This window comes from Ammospiza caudacuta, chromosome 6, assembly GCF_027887145.1.
Source record: "Ammospiza caudacuta isolate bAmmCau1 chromosome 6, bAmmCau1.pri, whole genome shotgun sequence".
Lineage (NCBI taxonomy): Eukaryota > Metazoa > Chordata > Aves > Passeriformes > Passerellidae > Ammospiza > Ammospiza caudacuta.
The window spans coordinates 62,824,461-62,851,959 of record NC_080598.1 but is presented as its reverse complement, the minus strand read 5'-3'; the positions used below and the strand labels follow the sequence as shown (position 1 = coordinate 62,851,959).

General features: G+C 39.8%; 1 protein-coding gene across 1 annotated transcript; it reads right to left on the bottom strand.

Annotated features, from left to right (window-relative positions):
• Positions 1–721: 721 nt before the first annotated feature.
• WDHD1 (WD repeat and HMG-box DNA binding protein 1) lies at positions 722–27,170 on the bottom strand. Its single transcript, XM_058807205.1, has 25 exons — positions 27,088–27,170; positions 26,004–26,115; positions 23,895–24,046; positions 21,842–21,953; positions 21,258–21,308; positions 20,054–20,149; positions 18,563–18,655; positions 17,567–17,673; positions 16,466–16,601; positions 16,119–16,311; positions 15,732–15,922; positions 14,917–15,101; positions 12,899–13,140; positions 12,271–12,408; positions 11,221–11,377; positions 9,463–9,577; positions 8,063–8,194; positions 7,372–7,595; positions 5,622–5,752; positions 4,944–5,003; positions 4,105–4,148; positions 3,810–3,968; positions 3,290–3,429; positions 2,183–2,318; positions 722–1,616 (listed from the first exon to the last, which is right to left on the bottom strand). The coding sequence occupies exons 1-25, from the start codon at positions 27,162–27,164 to the stop codon at positions 1,416–1,418; spliced, it is 3,384 nt and encodes a 1,127-aa protein (XP_058663188.1). The 5' UTR covers positions 27,165–27,170; the 3' UTR covers positions 722–1,415.
• Between the last annotated feature and the right edge of the window lie 329 nt (positions 27,171–27,499).

The window sequence follows — 27,499 nt, the reverse complement described above, 5'->3', positions numbered from 1 at the left end:
CCTCTTTTTGTTTTCTCCAAAATTACCAACAGCCATTGCTAAAATAGTCTAATAAAACACTTCTTATGGTAAAAATTAATGGGTTTTAGTGAAATCTCACTCAATCTTCCATCCACAGATTTCAAGGTTTAAAGTGTGTTTTGAATTGAAAGTCATTTGCCTTTTAAAGAACCAAAGAATTGTTAAGGTTGTAAAAGACCTTTAAGATCATCAAGTCCAACTGATGCATTTTAATTAATACTGATGTATTTTCAGTAATAATCACAGTGGTTTGGGAGGGAAGGAACCTTAAAGCTCATCCATTTCCCACCTCCTGCCATGGCAGGGACACCTTCCACCATCCCAGGCTGTTCCAAGCCCTGTCCAGCCTGGCCTTGGACATTTCCAGGGATCCAGGGGCAGCCACAGCTGCTCTGGGCACCCTGTGCCAGTATCAAGAGGGATGGAAAAAGAAAACAATGAAAGGCTGTGCAAAAAATGAATTGGAGAATTCATTTTGAATTGGAGAATTCATTTGTCTTCAGTCTCAGCTGTTGTGCTAAAAACTTTTAACTGATCTTAGAAAACATTTCAAAATTTGAGTTTGCTTCAAATTTGAATTTGCTACATTTATCAGACATAGTGCTCTGTCTCCAGAGCAGGGTAAAACCAACTGACTGCCTTAGGGCTGGCAGGTAGAAATCTGTTTACTTTAATTACAACTGCAAAGAAGACTAGCACCTTAAACTAAGAAACAGCCATTTTATTTAAAGAGACAAACATTACAGACACAAATGTTAGAAACATTACAAGTTCTGAGCAGTTTCTGGATCCTGCTGAGGCAGGGATTGGGAAAGCACCTTTGCACAGTGTGGAATGGTTTGGCTTTGCACACCTGACCTTCCTAACTCAGTTTCTGCTCTGGTTTTCTATCCCTGCCCATATCAGGCTCTGCCAATGCCACAGGTGTTGAAGATGCAGCTGAACATGTTGCTGGTGTTCAGCTTTCTCCCCCTCACACCCATTTCCTGGAGTGTCTTGCTCTCAAGGCAGTAGGGATGGTAGGGAAGCCATTATTTTGCCTCTCTAAAACCACAGGGCAGAATTTGGACATAGTTTACCCTCCCCAGAAGGATTAATGTGATTTGGCACCCAATATCAGTGGTATGAGGGCACACAGGGTGTACCACAGCCACACAGCTCTGCTCAGGGTGTGCTGCCAGGGAACAGGCCCATGAGCAGGATCTTGTCAAAGACTGGGAGGGGATTCAATATTCCTCTCAAAAATTGATAATAAACCACTTTCTAACAGACTATTTGGAGCCAGGCACTCTTTTTGCCAGTGCTCTTCAAGCATGGCAGCCAACTCCTCAACACAGAGGAATTTCTTCCATGAATTCTTTCAGAACACAGACACTGAGAAGGCACCACTTCATTCAGCTCTGCTTGAAGGCAAAAGCTGACAATCTGTTGTTTGTGGATGGATCTAAAGGCTTGGATTTTTTGGATACATTTGTGTCCTCAGATTTCTGCTCCTGGCTCTTCTTCACCTCATCCTCCTCAGCTGGGGGACGTTTCCTCTTTTTGTCTTCTGCTGAGTCATTGACTCTTCCTCCTCTTGCTTTCTCAGTCCACACCTTTGAAGAAAAACAGAAAACTCCAAATTAGGTCCCAAAACTCACCACTTTGTTTTATACACATTGTTAATCTGATTTTAAGGTACTGAAATAATTCCTGTGATGAACTAATAGGGATTAAGTAAGGAACTATTTCTTCACTTTCCTTTTTTCTAACAACATTCTCCTTCACAACTGAACTTCTTTTGAAACTGTATATGAAATTGAAGCTCTAAATTGTCTTTCTGGAGAAATGAGAAACCCAAAAGATTCAACAAGTTAAATGAGAACAAATTGAATCCCCACTGAATGAAGCCTGGCTATGTGACTTTGAACTCATTCCTTTTGTTATTTGTTCATTGATTACATTCCTCTCACAAGCCTCACTTTGGAAAAGCTGCTTTTTGATATTGCTTATAATTCAGTTTATATTTTCATAAATTATAAGTCATAGATCATGGCACAATTCAAAACTGAAATGCATAAAGAGGAATTTCTGGAAAAAAAGTCCTAACTGAAAATAACCCAGGGATTCGCTGGAGAGAAAAAAAGTATCAAACCCACAGAATTAGAGAATGTTTTCTTACCATCCTTTCCTCTGATGTCAGCATTCTAAATCGACTCATTCCTTCTTTTATTACTTCTGCTTCATTCAGATCAGGATTATCTGTCAAAATGTTTGCTCTGTTCTCCTCTAGCCACATCTGGAAACCTGTCCTTGGTCTAAAGCAAGCACACAAAAACTGTCTGGTTAAGAAGATTATAGGAAAACCACATCCTCCCAAAACAACATCTCTGAGCAGCACCTAAGTGGTATTTTTGCTCTCAGAAGACCTCTCAGGGCAGCAGCCTCCTCTCTCCCATGCAGGATGCTCTCAGAACATGCTGACAAGGCAAGATCAAGACAATGATTTTTATTAAAACTGTGATATATATATGGAGATTAACATTTTTAGAATGACAAAGCATAATGGTTCTCCCTTTCTGACAGGGTCCCATCAAGCTAAAAATAGAGCTCATTCATTTCTCACAGCTCTCCTTGCCACTTGTTGTAGAACATCATCTGTAAAGGTTAACTGAAAGAATGCCAGTCTAAATGAGTAATAATTACCTTCATCTTCCTCAGCTAAATGAAGCCTAAATGAAACATGATTGGAACAATGCAGGTTTCATGAGGACTGGGGTTGTTAGGAAATACATCTGCTTCCCAGGAGCATGACAGATGAGAGCCTTAGCTAGGAAGAGATGAGCTCCTCAGGTGACTGAAGATTTTGTTGACCTTCTTTTTAAAAAAATCCCACCAAAATAAAGTTTTTACTTTTTCACATAAGACCCTTAGCTTTGAGATTTTCTTTGTGATTTTGTTTGTGATTTTCTAGAGCTGTTGAAATTTTCACTATTTCCTATGCTTGGGACTGTCACAGCAGCATGGTTTCATTTATCAAAGGTCATTACAAGCAGTACCAAGGCAAAAATTGTTGCTCAGAGCCCCAAAATTATATTTTGAACTGCTCATTTATTATTCCCTCCCACATTTTTCAAGTGGGTTCACAAAGGTGACAACTTTTGAGCTGAACTTTAATCTTCATGTTATATTTCTTTGGCAAGTCCAACATCTTCAGAAATAAAACAGAGTTTGGACTTGCATTTCTATCAAAACTGGAATATGGCACTGAGATGAAAGTGTCTCTCACCTTCTGTTTTCAGTGTTTTCCTGTGCAGTGACTTTGGCTTCCTGGGACTCATTCCCTGCTTTTTCTTCTCTTTCTTCCACTGTTTTTTCCCCAGGATTAGATGCAGGTGTGCGGGGCTGGAAGAAGGAGGCAGCTGAAGCCTACAGAAATGGAGAATAAGAAAGAAAAAAGTAAAATCACCTCATTCTCAGACAACATGTAACATGTAGCCTAACAAACCCCAAGCCTTTCCTAAAGACATAATAATCACTTGCATTAATAGAGTATCTAGTCCATCCAATTTCAGCACAGAGATGTTTACATTATTTCAAATAAAAGACAAGGCTCACTACAGAAACTAATTTCTAAAATTGATTTTTTTTCCTGCTGTTTTATGTGCTGTCATAGTCTTTGCACTATGCTTTAATGAATTCTGCTATCTAAGCTGCTTTACTCACAGGGTTTCATACTTGATAAAAGCTGGTAAAATTCCATTTTTTATTCTTTCCTCACTGAAATGATGCAAGACTACAAACATTACCTGCTTGGTCTTGGGTTTGGGAGTCAGAGGCTTTATAACTGGAGGGTTCTGCTTGTCTGCAGCTCGACTGCCAGATGAAGATGTTTTCTTTGAGTATTTGGTCATATTGTCCAAAACATTTCCTGAGGGGACCACTGGCTCCTTTTTGCTGGATGACACCTAGCAAAACAAAGAAAATAAGTGTTTTATTTATTTTCTGTCATGTTCCCCTCCAAGGTATCTATTATATTGGAAACTGCAGACAGAATCTGTTGTGGTTTTCAGAGCATCACAATCGAAGCTGCAAAATTCTCACCTTAAATGGATTCACTCGTCCTCTGCTGCTGGATGCAACCAGAGCTGTTTCAGAGGAGAGAAAAAAGAATGTAAAAATGTGTGCACTCACACATATTCCCAAATCTTTGAGGCAATGTGCACATTTTAGAGGAGTAGAAAGACACTTTAATAACCCTGTGAAGGTTATGCTGTATGTGTTCAGCTATTCTTAGTTATCAGAAATGCCACACAGGACCAACAGCTTAAAATACAAACCCAGAGGAAGACCCAGCACTTCCTCCACTCCCAAATCCGTTTCCACTCCTATTATTCTTGCTCAAGGGTTGGCAGGTTGCAGGAGGTCACATTCTGCCCCTGCCTGCCCACACTCACAGCTCTAGCTCAGGATTTCTCACTCTGCTTTGCAAGTAATAAATGTGCCTGTGGGTAGTGAAACAAATCCATTGATCACTGTCCTCATTCCTCCCTTGTTCCAAAGAAGGCCTTCATGGCACAGCCAGGCTGGCACTGATTCAGCTTTTGGCACAGCTGAGGCAATCAGAACAGTGCTGTGAACACCATTAGGTAGTGAGGACAGGAATAGGGAACCTCTTAAAAACAATCTGTGTGAGCAGGGCAGGCTGGACAGGGCTTGGAGCAGCCTGGGATTGTGGAAGATGTCCCTGCTCATGGCAGGGGGGTGGAATAAGTTTTAAGGTCCCTTCCAATCTAAGCCCTCCCATGATTCTGTGAATTTACCATTTGACAACACTGTTATGCACTAAATTTAAGTAGTAATGGGAGAATAAAGGATAAAAAACAGGAGCAGATTTGTGAAGAATGACAAAGGTTTTATCCTAGAATGAATTATTTACTCACCAGGCTTCGGAGTATTCACCTCTGCTGAAGTGACACCTTTGGAGAAACCATTTGGCTCTTCTGAAAAAGGAAAGGAGAACATATTTAAATACAATAAAATACTGTAGCATAAATTCTTTTTTAAAAAATCAAACCAAGCTGACAAGTAAGGAAGGATGGGGCTTCAGCAACTTGTTCTAGAGGAAGGTGTCCCTGCCCCTGGCAGCAGGGCTGCAACTGGAGGATCTTTAAGGTCCCTTCCAACCCATTCTGTGATTCCATGATTACAGTAAAATTATCAGACAGTACAAACAGTTTTACAAAACCATCTGTCACCTCTGCCTTGATTTAGAGCTGCAAATTTATTTCTTAAACCTTAAGATTATTCCTTAAAGTGTGCTCAAACTACTCATATATCAATCTACCTCCTGCAAGACTGGAGCTGAAATCAAAGCAACTGATTAGGGGGTGAGCCAGTCCTTTAGGAATAAAATCAAGCAACAGGAAAAAATGCCCCAGGGCCCCTCTAATGGATACAAAGCACACACAGCTGTGACACAGCAGATGACACACAGTGAACTTGTTTCTCTGCAGTGACTGCAGGCACAGGCTGGAACATGGAGCCACTTAATTCCTTATTAAGTCTGCAAAAGCTATCTGGATAACTCCCAGTCTATACAGAGAATATATTTTTCTTACTCTCTTTATGCACTTCTGGGGTTTCCTCTGCTTCCTCACAGGCATCAGTTTCTTCTTCATCTTCCACTTCTTGGTCCTGCTGAACATTCCTGCCTGGCAGCTGCCCCCACTTGGTGGCAGAGCTGCTGGAACTAAAGGAAGGAATTCAGCACAAAGGAAATGGTCACCAAGTCAGAAGGAAAACTGGAACAACAGATAGCAAGCTCACTTACCTAATTTAGGCAATAAGGACAATAACATTTGGCATTTACGTGCATTATACCTTGATTAAACTGTGATGATTAAAGATTCATTGACCACTCCATAACTTTACTGCCAGAACACTTTGCAACAAATATAAATGCAAATATTAAAGAGCTTCTCTAATCTCCATGTAAACACATATACCTCCAGTATTATCAATTACTTTTTCTGCATCCATGAATATACACACAGTATATTAATATATACTGTATATATGTATTTTATTATATATCCATTATATATATAATATATACATATATACATATATATGTGTATGTGTATATATATATTATATATATAATGGATATATAATTTCATACTGAAGGCATCAAGTTTGAACATTTAATCCAATTATTCTCTAAATTCCCAATATAGTAGGATGTATAATTCTTGCATTTTCCTCCTAAAATTTGCCAATTACCAAAATCTGTATAATATAAACAAAAGGCCCATTTCTTTCAACCAAAACAATCAGTATTAGATTATTCTGGCACTAAGAACAACATAATGATTGTGATGGATTTGAGCCCTCAGAGTGGTTGAAGTTGCAGACATGTGATTAAAGCTTCCACACAGGATCCAGAACAAGCCAGAATATTTAGAAATTAGTTTTGACTGTGCAGTTTAACACAGAAGAATAAGGGAAAGGCTACAGATAAGTTCAGGGACTTATCACTTCCTTTTGCTTAAATAAGTCTCATATTTCATATACAAAATTGCTATAGGAAGACATTGCTTTCAACAATATTACATAAATGAATATAAATATATGTTGTTGTTATTATTATGAATTTAAATATGTTTAAAAGTAACCCCATAACAATTAAAAAAAAAAACACCAAGACACAAACACACACCTTTTGCCTCATCACATTATACAAAGCACATGCAGGTAGGAGAGGAAAGATTGATAGCACAAAGAGGAAAAAAATGCAAAGCCAACCTGTAATATGTTCCATAGGTTTGAAGAGTTGGGATTAGTTAGGAGGGAATAAGACTAAATAAAATTAACTGAGATGGGATATTGAAAAAAAGGGATGGGTGGAGAAAGATAGGATTTTAAAACAGGTATGGAATGAATCGAGATCGAGAGATTGAGACAAAGAGGGGAAAAAAAATAGGTGGGAGTTAATCAAAGGTAGGGAAATGTGGGAAGAGAAAATTCCAGTCAGAGCAACTTAGCACTGAGCCTGCTTTGGCTCTCAGGCTGCTGGACACAGCACACAGGAAGCGAGGAGTGCAGATATTTCCCTTTGTGCTGTCCCATTTCCCGGGACTAATGAACAAACAAAACACCAGCAAGGATGTGTCATTCCACAAGTATCATTTCCAAGCAGAGCAACTCGAGCTGTCACTTCACCCACAAATACCCTGCAAACTGTGGGCCACAGAAAGTTCAGGGACTTAGCCCACAAATACCCTGCAAACTGTGGGCTACAGAAATGCATCAAAACCTTAACAGAGCAGCAAAACCATCCCAGTTTTCAGCCACGGAAATTCGCCTTACCCAGCGCTCGAGCGCTTTCGGAAATCCTCTTCCTCCTCCTCCTCCTCCTCCTGCTGTGCTGCTGCCAGCTCTGAGGCTTTTTCCACAGCCACCTCACTGAGGAGCTGGGCCAGGTTGAGCCTGCGGGAGCGGGAGGCGTATTTGATGGCCAGGTTGAGCACGCTGTGGGTCATGAGCCCAGCCAGCTCCACGCAGCGCGACTCGCGCTCCAGCTTACAGGAGAGCTGCAAGAGAGGGAGCCCGGGGAGTCACACACCTCAATCCCACACTCCCTCAAGACTCCACGAGTAGCACATCATGGTCTTGGTGGAGTGAATGAATAAAGACAAGACACCAATAATCATGAGTTACAGATCAAAGAAAAAGCTTTGTTATTTCTTTCTTCCCCCACCCTTCACACTGCAGCCCACCATTTATCAGTCTGAACCAGCTGGTTGCCAATCACCAGCCAGACTCCTAAGAAGAAGAATCACGTCAGCATTTACATCAGATGCCATCTACAAATAAATTATAGAATCATAAAATGGTTTGGGTTGAAAGGGAGCTTAAATCTCATCTCATTCCACCCCCCTGCCATGAGCAGGGATACCTTCCACACCAGGTTGCTCCAAGCCCTGTCCAACCTGGCCCTTAGCACCTCCAGTCTCAGGAATAAATCTTAGGGATTCTTCCTATATGTATTTGTACTTACAGCAAACAGCTTCATTAGAAGTTCCTGCTGTTCTTTCACTGCCTGATTTTTAGCATTTTCATCAAATTCATATCCATTTTTTGACAAGTAATCCACGTAGCCATGAAACAAAACAGAACGCCAGTACTGCTCCTGAAATAAAGGGAGAAGGATGAATGTTGGAATTCAGAGGGGAAAAACATCCCATAACATAATGCCTAATAATTTACAATGGATTTTATCCACTTATTCTGAAACATTCCTTTCCTCTGATAATGAAGGTGAGGGGCAGAGAATTCTCCTTCAAGTCAATGCTACCAAGGAAAAGATGGAGAACAACCACACTTACACAAACTGATCCAAACAGTTGCCATGTATTTTGAATTCCATTTATATTACAGGCTTGCAACAGAATTAAAGCTACATGTTCACCAATGTACTATCAGGATAGACAATTCTAGAACAAATTATTTTATCTGCTGTCCTACAGCAAGCTGGAAGTGTTCCAGAATAAGTCAGTAAACTTATGAGTTTACCTGAGAGACACAAATAAAATCTATAATGCAAGTATGGCTATTAGACCAGGCTAGCCTTGTTCAAAATAATTATAAACTGATTCAAAAGCAGTATGTTTTCATCAGATGTATTAGAATAACTTTTCTTTACCCACACAGATTCCCTCAAGCCAAATCAACAGTTTCTGGCATTTTCATCCCATTATTTTGGGTAGAGGGAGGAATGGCAAACTATCAGATAAAGAACAAAACACTCAACCAAATGAAGGAGAATTCATTAAAAATGTCAGAGTGTTTACTATTGAAAATTTTTATCTACACTTCTATCAAAGAGAATAAATTTTAAATAGCATTCAACTCTTCAAAGGCTGAGGTTAGAATTTTATGTTCATTTCTCTTTTGTGCATCACAAGTTTGAAATCCTTAAACCAACAAAAAATGAAGGATAAAATCACTTATTTTTCTAGAAGTGGTCTACAAGCACATCTTGCTCCAACCAGCCTCTAAATAAGCCAAGCCAGAAGACCTGTGTTTTCAGTGATTATGAATTTGTATACTTAGTACATCTTTCAGAAATTTTGTTATAATTAAAATAGTAAAACCCAGACATAATCAAGGGCATCTTGACTGGGATCCCCAAATCTGGTATCACAACCCACTAAAAAACCAAGAGTGAGAAAGACTTCAGTGGTCAGAAACAGATCATGTATAAATGCAACATTGCATCAGCTCTGCCAGTTTCATTTTGTGCTCTTCTAGGAACAGTTGTGAACCAAACCAGAGAACACTGAACCCAAATAACCCCTTGGCCACGTGTGTTACTCAGGGTTTGCACTGCTCCTCTTGTATCACCCCCACTCCAGGGACACCTGAGCTCCCAGCTGTGGACTCCCCACCATTCCATACCTCCATCTGTCCCTTCTCTGTTTCCACTTGACAATAAGGGAGTTTGAAAGGCAGGATTGCTACAGCAGGTCGTGGCAGGGTGGGAGGGAAGCGAGCTCCTTTACAGGGGATACACCTGGGCACAGAAACAAAACACAGCCACACTCACCACAGGTTCCACATCCAAACCAGGTCTCCCAAGCAGCAAGCAACTTCAAGAGGATTTGTACTTTGGAAAGTAGCAATTAAATGACTGGTTTAAATACAGCAATGTGTAAGATTGCATGAAAAAGGGTAATCTTTACATGACAAGCAAGAAAAGTGTTCAAAACCAGCCAGGCACACGCTGCTCTTGTTCACACCTTAAACTCCAAATGTGGCACATAACACACTCTGATCTTGATCTCACAGAATGTTTGATTTAACAGCTGCTACAAAGAGTAAATGCAATATATTAAAATCAGAAACCACTGAGCAACTGAAGGGACAGACTTATTGCTTTATTATATTTAAAGGAGTAATTTCTGGTAACAATCACTTAAGCAAACCATTGACTGGGGAAGAGCTGTGTTTCCTGCAGCACCAATGCAGCATTGACAAAAACATCTGGGTTTCTAAGCTGCTGTTCCAGAGACTTGAAAAAAAAAAGAACAGGAAGCATCAGTGTTCTGGCTATCTCTTAATTAAGGCATGTGGTGTTTCTACAACAACACTCCCCCTCCTTATCTTCATTATGCTGCTGGCTTTGAGTAAAATGTTCTTAACAATTCAGAGAGCAGCACCCTCTTTCTTGGAATAGAAGGAAAAACTCAGCATGAGAGACTCACAGTTGATCATCTTATCAATGTGATGTGACCTGCACATTTTTGGTGGCAAACATAATGATTTGGAGGGAGAAACAGGCAGGAAAGTGACATTTTAATATCAAATTATTTCCCTTATTCCAAAAAAGCATTGTATTATGAAGAATGCCACATAAGTTTTATTAAAATTCAGTCTCCCACCAAACTCTAAAATTGTCTGTATATAGTAAAGTAAGAGAGTCTAAATTTCAGTAAAATATGTGAGCTGATGGATTCTGCCCTGGTAGGAAAAGGACACAGACCACTGAATAAAAACTGCTACAAACAAAGCTTAGCAACAAAATGTCCAGCACACATGTCACACTAAAGAGAAACAGTTATTTAGACACACCAGTATAATATTTTATAAAGAAATGGTTACCTTTCAGCTGAATATTTGAGCAATTTTACATCCAAAATGGCTCCTCAAGGCCACAGTTTAAATATTAATGTAACAACAGACTGCTCTGATTTATCTATGTCTGATGATGTAGATGATTTATAGGATTGGATTCTTTTCAAAGTCAAAAAAGGGGAAAACAAAGAGGGGGAAAAAGATACCAAGAACCCCAAAAACTTGGGGAAAAAAAAGAACAAAACAACCAAAACCATCAAAAGGAGAAGTAGATGTCTAACAGCCACCATAACTTCAGACAGTTTCTCTAGCAAAATGCAGTTTTATGAATGTGTCAATAAAGTGCACACACACCTGTGAGCCAATTAATCAGTCACAAATTACAAAACTCTAATGAGTTACTCAAAGCCAGTTTATAAAGAATCCTCCATGCAGAATTCCATTTGGGGAGTTACCATTTGCTGTGAATATTTACCAGGCACCTGTTCCAGCACCAGCTGAAGTTTGCAGTTTTGTAAAAAGGGATTGAAAAAGGTTCTCTAGGATTGAAAACCAAGACAAACAAAGCATGAATTATCTAACCTGAGCTGCTGGGGATTTTCATGGATGCCAACGACCCAGTAATGATCATATTTCCCTTTGCAATGCTCTCTGGTGTTGCACACTGGAACCCAGGTGTTGCCAAGCCCTCGGTTCAGCATCCGCACGATTCCCTCGGAATCCACGTAACAAGGGGTTCCTGTTTGGGACAAATGAGAGAATTTCCTCTGACAGGCAGCAAATTACAGCCCAGCCAGGTTTGGAGTGGTGGGTACAGCTGGGAAATGATGGTTTACACATTTCAGATAGATATCCTCTCTCCCAAAAGCAGCAGAAATCCGTTTGGCAAAGGCGGTTTCCTTGGAGAGATGCGCCACCTTCTGTCAGCCAGCACCACTGCGGGCCAACTGACACGCTCCAAATTTAAACATTTTATGGAGAAATCGAATTTATTTATACTGCTTGGGCAGATTCCCAAAGGAAATCAGCTATTATACAATTATTTTTTATGTTTATTATAAAAGGTCCTACCAAGCTACCAACTTTAAGGGGTTGGGGTGCTCTTATGGTGTATTAACAGTTTATTTCTTTTGGCTGAGCAGGAAAAGCAATCAGGAGAACAAGTTCTGATAATATTTGAATGGGAAAATATTAAAGACTTCTGATAAATATATTGAAAGAATATAAAAATAGAATTTTTTTGTTGAGGAGATTGGAAGAAAAAGTCCAATTCCTAAGACCTGCATTATTGAAAGGTTATTAATTAGCCAAACTTCTCCATAAAATAGCAGGATGGTTTGGGTTGGAAGGGATGTTAAAAACCATCTTGTTCCACCCTCTGCCTTGGGCAGAGACACCCTCCACCATCCCAGGCTGCTCCAAGCCCTGTCCAACCTGGCCTTGGAAACTTCCAGGGATCCAGGGGCAGCCACAGCTGTGCCAGGGTTTCACCACCCTCCCAGGGAAGAATTCCTTCCCAAAATCCCTCAGGCAGTTGGAATCCATTCCTCCTTGTCTAGTCCAAAGTCCCTCTCCAGCTTTCCTGCAATGCCCCCAGCAGTGTCAGTATCTCTCTCATGCAGGTGTTCATACCTTCTGCAGAGAATCCAACCCACACCAAATAGGATTTCCTTGTCAGAGAAAGAGGGTCTCCATGCAAAATCTGTCTTTTCTTCATTCCTAGCTCCATCAGTTGTACCCCAAGGCACTGGTCCCCATCAAACCCAGTACCTAGGAGGAAGTTGTTCAATTATTGTGTTAGAAAACAGAAGAATTGGCTAAATTAGTTTTGAATCAAAAATTAATTCTAATGCAGTGTTGCCCGTGGATATCACTGTCAGACACAGAAGTATTTGATATTTTGGACACACAAGATGTGCATAACAACAACTTCCTTAACTTCCTGTAGTAATTCCTTCTGGTACATCTGAAATCCAAATTTAATTTATTAATTTCATTGTTGCAAAATTCTCCCCTTCCCCACAGTTTAATCCCAGCATCCCAATATCAAACACAGGCTCTGCTGTCAGAAGTCACAGGTCTGTGGGTGTGATGGATGTGCTTGTAAAAGGACAAAAGAAGAGGAAAAGGACAAACACCATGAAGAAAAGAAGAAGAAAACACTCTGGTGATTACAAACAAATTAACCAGTGTGTGAAGCTGTGAGAGGTGAGGATTGAAAACAATCCCAGTTCAAAAAACGACAAAAGGGAGAAATTACCTCTGTGATAAACAAGCATCAGCTGCTCTCCATGTCCTGCCATGGACACCACTGGGCCTGGGAGAGTGAAAATCTCCTTTTGGACTCCTCCAACTGTGAACACACGGACCAGGAGGGCACTGGTGGCACAGGCAGCCCAGCCCTGACCCAGACAGATGGCCTCAATCTCTTCATCCTTTGGCATATCCACTGTCCACTCCTTGTTGGCATCCCAGGAGCCAAAATGGATGCAGTGCAGCTTGCTAAGGCAGAGACAAAGAACCAACAAACATCTCAACATGAAGTAAATACAATATCTGAAAATACACCAGTAAAATAAATTTTTGTCAGAGATCTCTGATGGAACTACAGGTGGCACTACAAATTTCAAGTGGCCATTTGCAAAGGTGTTGCTCTTGTTACTCAAAAACTGAAGAGGCAGCTTGACCAGCACTGTAGATTTAAAGTCTCTAAAGCCTGAAGCAGAAAGAGTTGAAAGGCCTGAGAGATTTTTTTAGATGGAAGCAGCTAAATGTCCTCCTTGGCACCCTGAATGTCAGCCCTCATTAGAAGTCAGTAATGCTATTTTTCAAAGGGAAAAAATATTAGAAACTTCAGTTCTTAATAATTGAAAACTGCCTATGACCAATCCACAGACACGGTGCCTTTTGAGAGGTTACCCATTTCCACTGAGGAAAACACTGACACTGAAAACACTGTCACTTTCAAAATCAGACAACCAAAATATAACAATTAATACTTTTAAAGGATGCTTTTCAACTTACCACAAGGCTCTATGTGTGAAAATAATAAGAAAGATCTTTCTTCAAGATATTTCCACAGAAACCAACAATAAAATACTGTTGAAATTGTTCTTAAATGCAAGAACAGAGTTTAGCTGGCCCAGCTGCTTAAATCTTTCTGTGGTTTTCATAAACTAGTCTTCTTCACACTTGAAATTCTTATGGGTATCTCCAAACATCTCCTTAGCAACAGTGTGAAAAGAAATAGCTGAACCCTTATGATTGATCTTTGGTCTGAGCAGACTGAAAAATTGTTGTTCATTTCCTTTGAGCCTGCACTGTGTACTTTCCAGTATACATACATTTGGAAAAGGAATTAAGAAGAAAATCTTAAGAAACAATTTACATTTTTCAATACTCTTGAAGTCTCCAGTAGGTGGAAGCTAAAATTCCATTGAGAGTGGTCCCATTGTCTCAGGTTTAGCTGGGTGTGTGTTCAATTCCCATCCGTCAGAGGTGGGGCAGTTATCTCTGTTCATGGGGCAGTTTTTTCTTTATCTCTGCCACAGCCAACCCTCCCTCCAGGAGATCTCTGCTGTCCATGGCCACTGAGTGTCCCTGCAGGGCTGATCCAATGCCAGCATCCCATGGGGAGATGCTCCGCCCAGGGGAGGAGCCAAGCATTCCTACCTGGATCTAATCTGAGGTTTGGGACACCCCAGCAGCCTTTGCCCCCTGCATTGCCAGAGGAGCAGCTTTCTGCTGCCCTGCATGGCCAGAGGGAGCCCAGGCCCATCTGCAGCAGCCCTGGAGCTGCAGAGGAAAACTCCCCCCTTGTGCAGGATCCCTGCTGCAGCAGAGCCACAGCTGGCACTGCAGGAGGGCTGAGCCCCCATGGCATGGGGCTGGGACACCTTCCTGACACACAGGGGGCGGGGACTGCTCTGACTCTATCAGTGTATTTTTTGTTTGTTTTTTGGTTTTTTGCTTGTTTGTTTGTAATATTGCATTTGAATTTTTAGTTATCCTAGTAAAGAACTGTTATTCCTATCTTCGCCTAATTTCAAAATTATAATAATTCAGAGGGAGGGGGTTTGCATTTTCCATTTCAAGGAAGGCTCCTGTCTTCCTCAGTAGACACCTGTCTTTTCAAACCAAGACACCCATAAATAAAAAGCACGCTCAAAACCCAAAAAGCTCAGAATTTATATAAGCCGATACCAAAAGCCGAAATACTTGAAACAAGTTAAAAGCAGCTCCCTATTATGGGTTGTGCAAAGCAAGGCCATGACTTACCTTGCAAGCTCCTCTGTGCTCTCACAGGCCAGCAGGATGGCTTCAGTGGAGAGGTCAGCCATGGTGTGGCCCAGGGAGTTGGGCAGGTGAGTGGCATGGTGCACAGAGGTGTCGTGGAACTCGATGTCTATGGCGTTGTCCTGCTCGTCGTTGTAGCAGCGAATGATTCCGACCGAATTCCACACCTGGCAGAAGGAACCACACACAGCCAAAAAACCCCATCAAATCAAATGCCCTAAATCCAGCAGATCTACTGCCCTAATCCAGCCTGTTGTAATTATTTTATCTGGAACCAGAGTGGGTGGCAGGCTGGAGAAAGATTGGAGACCTGTGAAATCAGGACTTGTGGTTCCTAAAACGGCTGAATTAGGCAGAAAGTAGTTTCACTCTCACTGCACAGCCATCTTTCTCCTTACCAAATTAAGTGTAAAGAACTTGCAGATAGAAAGAAATAGTGAATGATTAACATACAAGTCTTAACAGCACAAAATTATCCACAGTTCTGACTTAAAACTAATTTTTTCCCCGTGCTACTCAATTTGCTAGAATTGAGTAGCACAGGTACAAACTGCATAGCTTGATTTTATCTCAAAGTAAAGTATTTATTTTTAAAGCAACTGAAATGTAAACAAAAACATTATGGAGTCCTTGCATGAAAACAAAGCTACTTTCCATTATTTAGCTTCACACTGTAAAGTATTAAAAAATATTCGACTAGATTAAAAAGTGACACGAAATGGACAATATTAAATACAAAATTAGCATTTTAAATCTAAATAACCAGCATCTAAATCTAAATAATCACACAGATTTACCATGAATCGATGCATCAGATGCACAGGAGTGGAGCCAGACTGGAAGGGCTTTTGCCTGGCGGTTGGCATTGGCCCATCATAAAAAGGCTGCCGTGCAGATGATGGTGGCAAAGCTGAAAAGCCACCAGGCTGATCATCACCATCATCCTCCTTCTCAAGAAGACTGGAACTAGCTTTTATCAACCCAATATCTAGAAGTAAAAAAAAAAAAAAAAAAAAAAAAAAAAAAAAAAAAAATCTCACACACAGTATTATGACAGAATATAGGTTAAAAAAATTTAAAACAGTCAAGATTTCTCTGGAAAAACAAAGCAGAATATATCTGAGTGGAGGATGCTAAAAGATCATCCCAGTAAAAGAGCTCTGGAAAATCAGTTCATTGTGTACCTAGTGAGTTATCATCATCATCATCAATTACTGCCCGTCTCACATGGCCTGGGGGCTGCATAAGGTCATCAGCATCATCCTCATGATCTCCAGTTTTTGGGGAAGAAGGTGGCTCAATCACATCCCCATTTAAATAATCATCATCATCTCCATCAAACAGATCATTGTAGTCTTTGGCCACTGCACTGGCAACCTACAAGCAGATCAGCCATCAGCACAGAACTTCCTTTGGAATGCAACTCAAGAAATAAATTAACACACAAGAGGGAACTTGTAAAGCACAAAACAAAGTGTTCCACATAACCTAAATAATGATATTAATTCAAGAAGTAATTGGCACTGAGCACCTTGTCATTTGGCTTCTCTACATCACCAATATTTTCCAACAGCCCCAGATTTCCTTCATTGTCTGTGTAAGCAATTTGCTTATATTTAGGGTGCCATGCCAGTCCACAAATTGAGTATTTTTTCTCATGCTTCATCCTAAAAAGAATATGGAAATAATGGATTTTAGTAAGCTCCTCAGGGCAGAACCTTCCCCTCCAAGAGTTATTGCAAAAAGAGGTAATTTTTATTTAGTACAAGAAAGTGATATTACACATAATAAGATCATTAATAGGCCAACTTCAGAGTAAACAGTTGCTATAAAAATAGAGCAAGTCTTCCTTTTCTATGAATAAAATAATTTAAGGTTTAAAAATCAATCAGAATCATATTCTTAAAACAACAGCTTCCTGATACACATTTAGAAGACAAAAGAACTCCTCAGCACTCATTTATTCCAGAACCACCCAGTTATAGAAACAATATTATTTGTTTCTCTTGAATAAACTGATAAATTAATCCTCTATCTTTTCCACCCTTTATGCTTACAAAAATCATCCCATTAATTATTTACATAATCTGTCAATAATTCTTAACATAGGGATTGCAGTTATAATCATGTTTCTTACACAGAATATTCAGATAAGTCTCTTCTTCTCTACCTCATTTAATAACACCTTTGATTTTAATTGGGGGGGTATTTAGGGTTCTTTAAGAGCTTTAATTAAGCAAATTGCATTTGCCAGTCTATCCTTTTTGGCCTACAGGTGAGGATGGCTGACTGACTGAGCTGTGTTTCCCTTTCCCTCTGGAAAACTTGTTACTGGGGCCTGGGATGAGAGGAAAATTTGTTTCCATCAAAGCTATCCTTTAATCAATCATCAGTTTCAAAAATAATAACAGATATACACAGAATGAAAGATTCTGGGATTTGAACAAAATCCACACTCAAGTCCCTTCCCTAAGGTGCCTGACAGGTTAAAGCAGAAAACCCTGAAAATCTGAGAGTTTTTCAGGAGGCAGACTTCTACATTTGAACAAAAAAAGTTGCACAGAAAAGACCATAAAATTCTATTCTGAGAAAAAGAGAAGAATTTGGGGATTTATGGAACAACACTGAATACCTCTCTATGCACTGCTGGGTTTCCACATTCCACACCACTAAATTCCCATCCACACTTCCAGCTGCCAGGAACTGCCCACAAGGAGACCAGACCACAACATTCAAGGGCTAAGGAAAAAATAAAACAAATTATAATAAAAAGTAACCAATGCATGTACAGCATTCCTATTCTGGAGCTTAAAACAGACAGATATTCTGGAATAAAAATATTAATAATCATCTTTAGCAGAGTATATTCAGCCTCCTGTATGCGGGATGGGGTTAAGCAACTCTTTTTCTTTAAAAATTATTATAAAAATGGTTGCTTTAAAAAATCACTCTTTAAGATAGCATACATATTTTTGTTTCAGAATATGCATCTTCTGTCATTAAACAGTGCCATGAGGCCAAACAAAACCCAATTCTAGACATGCAGAAAAAAGCAGAGTATTTTGCAAACTCAGCACTAAACATTGCTTTATTTATTTTGAACTTCATGCAGTCCCACAAATTAAAATCCAAGGCTGTGTGTTCTGCATCTTAATAACACTAGGAGGTGATTATCTTCAACCCAAAAATTCCCAAGTACACAGTGAGGCCAAAAGAAAGAAGGTGGCACAGTCAGGTCTACTAAATTTCAGCTCAATAAAATAGAAAGTGAGCAAGTGACATCTCTGCTCCATACAGAAATAATACTCCTGACATTTTCTCTAAAAAGCTCTGTATTTAGAGCAATTTGTGGAAACAGATGTTCTTCAGCTGCAGTGGGTGAGTCACCAGGAGACTTCAGAGACCTGGTGGGTTACTAAAAATGAAGGAGGGGAATCACATGGAGGTGTTTGACACCACTCAGCATCTCTGCCCTGTTTTCCAACAGAAAGCAGAAATTAAACAGAAAATGTGAACAATAATTACCAAGAGAAGGGGGCCAGGGAAGGGAGAGGTACTGTGCAGAATTTCTTGCAGAATAACATTTAAATTGCAGAGTATTTAACAAGCAGTAGGTTTCTGCACCTACCTGTGTGATGGAGGCATCTGACAGATCAAATTGACTGTCCCAGGTCTCTCTTCTGAACAGTTCAACAACTTTATCTACAGGAACTGCCAGCAGCTGCTCAAAGGAAAAATATTACTCCATTTAGAACAAGTTACCTGTCTAACAGAACACTCAAGCAGCACATTTCCCTCATTCAGGAGCCTCACAGATGTGACTGCCTCAGGATTTAACAGCTCTCTAACATCCCAACCATGCCAACTGAGAGAGCAAGCTGAAGTAATTTAAATTACAAGGTTCTTTAATGCTTTCCACAGGCAACAGAGCAAAACATGCCTGTTTTTACTGTAATCTTAATTTCCTTCTGGCAGAAAACTGCACCATAAGGTTATGGGTTCTTATTTATCAAAACATCACACACACACACACACACACACACATAGTTTTCAATGCCCTGAGCACAAGGCTTAGGTGATTCTTTACCCTCCCTCCCCAAACTCCTTTTGATCAGGTTACAATTTCTTGATAAATCTGATTTGAATAGCTGATTCCTGAACCAGCTCATTTCCCTTTCCATAAAACTACATTGATTTTACTGGCTGGTTATTTCTTTAGAATCTGTTTTTGTTAGGATTCCAACAATTTGCTTTGTAAGAGAAGCAAGACAACTGCTTACATTTTGAATACATGTGTGTGTGAAGAATTAAAAAATGCCAAGTATTTGGTTTTATGCAATATGGATATTGAAACAATTTGTACTGAGGGTGACATTCACTCTTCCATGGAAAATTGCAACATAACACTGTCATAGCAGCCATGGATTTTGAAGAATCATGGAATCACTTGGGTTGGAAAAGCCCTCTAAGGTAATCAAGTCAAACCATTAACCTGACAGTGTCATCTTCACCACTAACCCATGTCCCCAAGTGCCACATCCACACAGCTTTTAAACCCCTCCAGGGATGGGGACTCCACCAATGCCCTGGGCAGCTGTGCCATGTCTGACAACCCTTTTGGTGAGGAAATTTTCCCTAATATCCAACCTAAACCTGCCCTGATGCAAACTGAGACCATTTCGTCTTGTCCTGATGTTTGTGACCTGGGAGAAGACACCAACCCCACCTGGCTGCAACTTTGATTTTCAGGTGAAAGGAAAGGAGCAACTTACTGAGGAAATATTTACTGACTAGAGCAAAATTGACTCCAAGCAGAGGAGGACAGGACTGCTTTGATGCTCTGTTGTGCACAATTTGATTACTTCCCTCGTGTACAATGTTCCTTCCCATTCAAGCACAGCAAGACTGTTCAATGCTGGTTAGGGCTGACAGCTGAACTCCTGCCAAACTCAGTCTGGAGCTTAAACAAGGAGCCATTTCCAGCTTTTTATGTTTCCTAAAAGGGAACTTCACCCCAAATATTCTCCTTACTCTCAGGAGGTGCAATTTGGGCTTGCCCAGACTGAATTCTACCAGAGGCAAAAGAAGGATTAAGATGTGATAAAAGAATGTCACTTACCTTGCCAGTGCCAGGTTGCCAGGCAAGCCTGCAGATTGATTTAGCATTTATCACATCATTACATTTCTGCAGCAGCAGCCAGCTTGTCGTGCATGTCTGAAAACAAAATTTTTAAAAATAAGCTTTTTAGCTCAGCAAAAATCTGCTGGTTAGGACAAATTCTTAAAGGATTTGGGTGGGGAAAAAAAAAAAAAAAAAACAAAAGGAAGAAATATATCTGAACTGAAATAATCTCTTTCATAAAAATACAGTAGTACATACTGCCTTAAAAATAATTTGTCAATGTAGCCCTGAAACTATTTTAATGACAATAAAACTACTTGTAACAGAAATAAGATCACAGTACATGTATTTTTAACCAAGTACAGAACAAATGAGCCCATCTATTATTAGGTTATAGAGAAATCTGGCCAAAATGCATTTGTCAAACCCAGATCAACTGCAGCAAGGTGACACAGCACAGCCTGAATATGGTCCCAGCTGTAGCAAGAATGAATGGCTGTAATCTCAAATCCCAGCACAGATTAATGCATCAAACTGCCCAACCCTGGAACATTCTCAATGTAATTTCCCCAGAAGGCAGCCACTGTCAGTCTGGAACGTGAGATTTCACACAACTATGCTTGTGTCATAAAAAAGGAGCAAGCCACAAGTGTGGGGGGGATATTTTCAACTGCACTTACAGGAATAATTCCACAGGGATTCTTATTCCAGTCAGTGGTATTTAGCAAAACTGACTCCATACCCATATGCAGAACTGCCTTATTAAAGCCTTCACCTGAAACTCTCAAGTTCCTTAGAGTTCTAAGAGCAGAGGCTAAATGTGTTTACTACAGTTAATAAATTGTTTATTATAATCAAAATTCCTCAGTGCTGAAATTCTGAAATGAGGACTCTGATGTCAGTTGCTATCCTCATTTTGTCCTTGGCACTTACAGTGTTGGCCAATTAGGAGAGATGAACAGAAGGAATCAGGGATTTCACAGGCAGGAAGAACAAAACACAGCTACCCAGGCAACATTTCATAATCAGGTTTTGGAATTTCTCCCAGAAGCAGAGAGAAGTATTCTGTGAAGTGTAGCTAGATTTCATCCCCAAAAGGAAAATCCTACTCCAGGAGGGTTATTTCAGTCCAGCTCTTCTTGCTGTCTGTGAAACCCTGGATTGCTTAGGAAAGATTTCAAGTGGAAAGGGCAGCCTTTACCTGATCTGCAATGCTCCAGACTCTGACAGAACCGTCACAGCTCGCCGAGGCCTCGGTGAGAGAATGGAGTAAACAAATTAATAATTAAAGACATGGAGAAATTAATGCTGCAGAATTGAAAAATCCCTACAACCAATGCCACACACACAGGATACACAGGCAGTTTTAAGAAAATCTGCCTGTTTAAACCACTTTAAGATTTAAAAATTTCCAATGCTGTCATCTTGGAGCTGTACTCAGCTCCAAACTGCTGTAATTACAAACCCTCATACTGCAAGTGAGCTATTTATTTGCAAAAGAGGCTCAAAATTAATATTACATATCTTTAGTGAGGCACCTTTCCTCCTCTAAATTAGATTGCAGAAGAACACAGACAGTAACTGATTAGTAAAGCAAAGACTGAGTTCTCCTGGGAGGCAACAAGTTGTGACAGACTCCACCACCAGCAAGGTCAGATGAAATGAAATTGTCTCATCTGCCCAGCCACTGGTTGGATTTTTTGGTAAAAAATATCTAATTTTTTTCTCCCCCCAAGGAAAATTGAGATTCAAAGCAGAAAGCAAATAAGAAAAGTTTATTTTTACCAGGTAAACATTCTTGGGGTCAAAAGAAAGGCTTAACACAGGAGCATCGTGTCCTCGAAATGTTTTCTGCTTGCTGCTATCAGTCACCTCCACAACTTTGATCATAAAGTCACTGCAGATAACAATGACATAAAATTGTTAACATTGCTATTAACAATGACAAACTATGGTTTTATGGCAATAAAAATAGGCATTAAACATCTTTTGGGGAAACTACAGCTCTCAACAATATATGATGTAATGGAAAATGAGAATCTTGAGGATTGTTACAACAGAACTCAGGCCAGACTGGTTTTAGCAGAAAATTATTTTTGCTCATGTCAAAATCCATAAAATATGGTTGTTTTTTGAAAAAGATATTATGCCCACACAGACCATATATCTCTTCAATATAATATTCTACATGATCTAATAAAAATCTCTGCTCAGATATCAGAGAGCTGACGATTTAATACGAACTATCTACTGAGTGGGACCAATATTCATTAATATAATTATTTGGCCAAGAGGCTTTTAAAAATAAGATGGTGCAAGTAGTTTATTTTGTGTGATTTTTAAACAGGATTTTTAAGACTATTTAGTGTATGAGATCTAAAAAGGGAATTTTAACAATTCCTTCTTCCAAAATTGCAGCCAATGCTGCAGTTTAACTCACAATATCAATCCTAACTCCTAAAACAAAGAGCTCCTGTGATAAACTGTGATAAACCAGTACCACTCCCTCTGAAACTTCATTGCAATACCCTCAGAAATTTCATTTTAGGATCTAATTCTATAGGGTTAACCATTACTTTTAACCTTTTTCATGTAGTTCATGAGAACTTTGGCAGCCAGTTGGACGTTAAATTTATATACAACTGAAGTTTGAGGATTTCATGTAAAAATGGAGAAATCTGGGACAAATAAAAGCAATTCTTCTCAGCTGCACTCACACACTTCATGGCTTTCACCATTCTCCTTTAGTATGACACAGAGACCTCACTGAGGGGTGGCCTGACAGTCTTGTGAGCTCTTTTTCCTGAAAACATGGGAGCCCCAGCCAGGCTGCAGGAGTTCTGGGGGGTTATAAAAGTTTTAGAAACAGCAAAGAGTTTGCTGTCTGCCTAATCTCTCTAATCAAAGCTGGATCCTGGGGCAGAGCTGTTCTCTCAGAAACAAGCACTGGCAGAGGGCCCAAAGCCATGATCCCTGTCAGATTTGGAGATTACACTGGTTACTGCCCAGCCTCCCAGTTCTGCTGGAGCTGCTGCCAGAGTTCACAGTCCAGCACGTTCATCCAAAATGCTTTTCTGGTTCAATTCACACTTAGAGGAGTCAGGAAGCAGATCCCTGCCATCTCCCCTGTGGAGCAAAATTCCAGAAGAGAGGCAAGCAGGCAGTTTGAATTAGCTATGACTGCCCAAAGAATTCACCAAATCCAATTAAGAATCACCTGAGCCTTAAATACACAAAAAACCCTCAAAAAACCCATTGCCTGTTGGCTATTTTGCTTCCTCTGTTAAAGCACTAGAGAATATTCTGCAAAAGCACACATGCTGCCCTAAGAAAATAACTCAACTACATATTAAATTCCCCTCAGGCAAGTCTTGAAAGTGTCATCTGTTATCATTTGGCAGATCAGTGATGCTTATGCCAGAGAATGACTCAAAGCTCTCACACAAATCAGAGCCAATCTAACTTTTAGATGTGCACATTCATCTGCAGCCCCATGATCCTGAGCAGTGGGGACATCATCCCCAGCTCCCAGTGACAAAACCACCCCTGAGAGGGGACACCCAGAAAGGTGAACACTTGAGCTGAAAACACTCAAGGCTCCTAAAGAAAAGAAATTATTTCACAACACCAGACTCCCATATAAAACTACTTGGTGGATCAAGTATCTCCCAGAGCATTGTTTCCTAAACTCCTCTTCATTCCTTTCTTCCCCTCCACCCCCTTGAAGGCATTTTCCAGCCCTCAGAGGTTTGTGGGTTCATGACCTCGTTGGTAACAACCAGCCTGTGAGGAAATTTCCAGATTCTGAAGGGCAGCAGAGCTTTTGCTCACACATTACCTGGAGCCAGCAGCAACTTTGGTGCCATCAGGACTAAAGGTGACGTGGTTGGCAGGCATGGTGAAACGAGTGAGGATCCCATCTGGAGCTCCCTCAGGAAATGTGTGGATCTGGACAGTGTTGTTGGAGACTGCAGTGATCAGCCTTCCATTCTGACAACAAAATCAGACACAAAATCTGTCACTTAAAACATATTTATGCCACAGAGACAAAAATCCCACTCTGATGTCCCAAATATTTTGTCCAATTATTCATTTATTTATTAATTTCATTCATTTATTCATTCATTCATTTATCCATTTCAAAAAGGTCTGATAGTAAAAGTAGTACAGGAAATACTCTTTAACTTAGATTTTTTTTCACCCAAAAATATAGACAATCATAGTAACTTTAATAATTTAACACTTTAACCAAACTAACTTGCATGATATTTAGATCTGCTGCAGCATCAGGAGAGGGCACCCTTGGACTGGAATTCTCAGTTAAATTCCACCAGGGAAAGATGAGAAGTTCATCAGCTATAGCTCAGTTCTTTGCAGAAAACAGAAGGCAGATGTTTAACCCAGATTTTAAAAACTGCAAAATAAAATTATTATCCCATTCTTGGAAAATAATACCTATTTGAGTGACAATACTATTCCTCAGTTGTACACAGCAGTAAAACTCTAAAATAAATGTAAAGAAATTCCATATTTTCTTTTTTATTGTGTGTCTTTTTTTTTTGGCGGGGGGCAGTATTGTGGTTGGGGTTTTATGTTAAGGTATATAAAATTATAGTAAAAAATCCTGAAGGTAAAGGAAACAGGAGTCAGTAGTGAATAACCAAAAAAAAAAAAAAAAAAGATTAGATTTATTACCTAGATTACAACATCTCAAAACAGTCCCTCATTGCATTTCATTAATGATGGGTAATTTTTGAAAAAGGATTGCCTGACATTTAAGTCTCCCACTGCTTAAAAATAAAAGATCCCTCAAAGAAAAGCACCTTTTTCAATTTTTTCCAGGATTTTTCCTCATCTATTCTTTAACAGATTTAGCAATTTCTGGCTCTGCCACTTATTTGCTAAGAGAACCCATTCAAGTCACCTCACTTGGTCTGTGAAACAACAATTAATGTGATGGAAATCTACAGCAAAATACCCTAAAAATCAGTGATGAAAATAGATTTTACAGGTATATGAGGTATGTTAAAAAGGACATAAGAAAGAGGACTCCATTAAGGCAGTAATTCTGAATAAGACTTCACATTATAATTCTTATAATGCAATACAAATATGTTAATACTCATTTACTTCCTCTGTCATACTCCTCTACAAAATCACAAGTAGTTGAAAAATTATCTTAAATTTTCTCTTTATCACTGCCAGGTTAAATACACAATATTTGTAGAACTGATGTATACTTCTAGAAGTTTTCTCTTCTAAAATTGCCACAACGACAACATTTTAGACCCACTATGATTAATGCAATATAAAAAAATTGGACATGAAGGAAAAAATGTGACAATTCTCAAGCTAAATACATGAACATGCATAGTAAAAATAATTATTTTCTATTATATAAATCTTCTCAGGGGTCAGAGGCATCTTTAGGCCAAACAACAATTTTGAGAGCAAAACATCAACCAATTATTAAAAAAAAAGTGTTACCAAACCATTACTCACTTTGTGAAAGCAAGTTTTGATTAATACAGATTATAATTCCTTGGACTTTAACACAGGCCCACATAAAACAACCTCTTGGCTTTCTTCCTAATACTTGATGATCACATCCTATGCTGGGAAAATTCTTGCAACTCACATGGTGAGAAAACACTGAAACAGCTTAAAAAGTTCACTGAATAATTAGCTTAATCTGCTGGGTTTGTTTCTCAGAAAGGAGATCAAAGTCAGAAATTAATATAACTGAATGTGAAGGAAGAGGAGGGGGAAAAAGCATTACAGAAGTTTAATGTAAGTTATAATTCCTCTACAACTGTGTATGGGGTAGAATGAATTGTCAGAGGTAATTCCTGTTTATGGTTACCCACAGAGGCAGCATCCCTGAGCTGGCACATCCAGAATCTGGAGGAAGATCCACAACTGTGAGCAGCTGTGTTAACAACCCTACCTTTAGAGCACATGAGTAGGCCTTTTCTCCCACATTAATGGACTTTGGATCATCATCATCCAGGTTTTCCCAAATCCTAACATCTCCATCACTGCCACAAGTCACAATGCAGCTGTGGAAAGACACAGGATTTGTTAACATTCAGGAATCTGCATCCTTTTTGAAGCATTTGGTTGGAATGCCAAACAAGGCTTTTTGTGGTTTCAAGGGATTGTTACCAGACCATCTCTTATGAACTGTCTTTGCAATGATAATGAACTTAAGAAAGGAATAAAATAATATGTACTTTAACCATAACCAGTATATAAGGTGGCTATCCTGAGTTTGTTTTGAGAGGGCTTGGGGTTTTTTTTAGTTTACTTTTTAGTCTATAAAAAGGTATTACTAAATATATAGTTTGTATTTTAATACTAAATATATAGTTTTTATTTATACATTCAAGAACTACCACAAGGAAGAGATGAAAATATAGCAATCCCAATATTGCTTTCCTTCAACTATATTTTTAATTTCTTAGTGCATACATAAACGTATTTACTCCCACACTACACTGATTTCTGCTAAAATCTATGAAGTCGCTCTCATAAAATGTGCACATAGAGTTTTAAAATATATAATACTTACTATATATATATACACATGGGGATATATATATATATATGCTTATATTTAAGTTAGAAATCAATCACTTCTAAAATCAGAGCACCTAAATATGTCACACAACCAGTTGTCACCACAGGCAAAACCCAAAGGATTTCTTGAACCATGCCAGGCCATAAATCCATCCCAGTGTCTCACACAGCAGTGGCTGATATAGAAACTTACAGAATCATTCAGATTGAAAAAGCCCTCTAAGATCATCCAGTCCAACCACTCCTCCAGCACTGCCAAGGTCACCAATCCGTGTCCCCAAGTGCCACATCCACACAGCTTTTCAATCCCCCCAGGGATGGGCACTCCACCACTGCCCTGGACAGCTGTGCCAATGGCTGACCACTCTTTTAGAGAGGAATTTTTTCCTAACACCAAACTGCTGGGAAAGCATGAGACAGGAACAAGCCCAGGCCTCTCTTGGCTCTGTTACCTGCCGGTGTCATCGAAGCAGACATCGGTGTGTCCCTCGGTGTGGCCGTACCGCATTGGCTTCTGCTTTGATGGCATCTCTGCTCCCACCTGTCTGCTCATGGACAGGAAAAAAAGAAGAGAAATAACATCAATTAAAGGGAAACACTTCGGGAAGAGCATCAGATGGGGGGACAAAATGAGAGCTGCTGGGACACCCACCTGCAGGGATGGGGACATGGGCTGGGAACACCAAGGGGATGGGGACACAGGGTGGGAGATGAGGACACTGTGGGGATGAGGACATGGGAATGGGGATATCCTGGGAGGGGAGCAGGGGACACTGCAGGGATGGTGACATCGCAGGGATGGGGGCACGGGAATGGGAGATGAAGACACACTGATGAGGTCATGGGGACAGGAGATGGGGACAC

What these genes read in the sequence shown, in the direction of transcription:
- WDHD1 (XM_058807205.1), bottom strand. Translation starts at nt 27,164, where the DNA reads ATGCCATCAAAGCAGAAGCCAATGCGGTACGGCCACACCGAGGGACAC. An exon ending in AAAGTTGCTGCTGGCTCCAG is followed by an intron (nt 21,954 to 23,894) that starts GTAATGTGTGAG and finishes TGTTATCTGCAG; the next exon opens with TGACTTTATGATCAAAGTTG. An exon ending in TGACATCAGAGGAAAGGATG is followed by an intron (nt 1,617 to 2,182) that starts GTAAGAAAACAT and finishes TTTTCTTCAAAG; the next exon opens with GTGTGGACTGAGAAAGCAAG.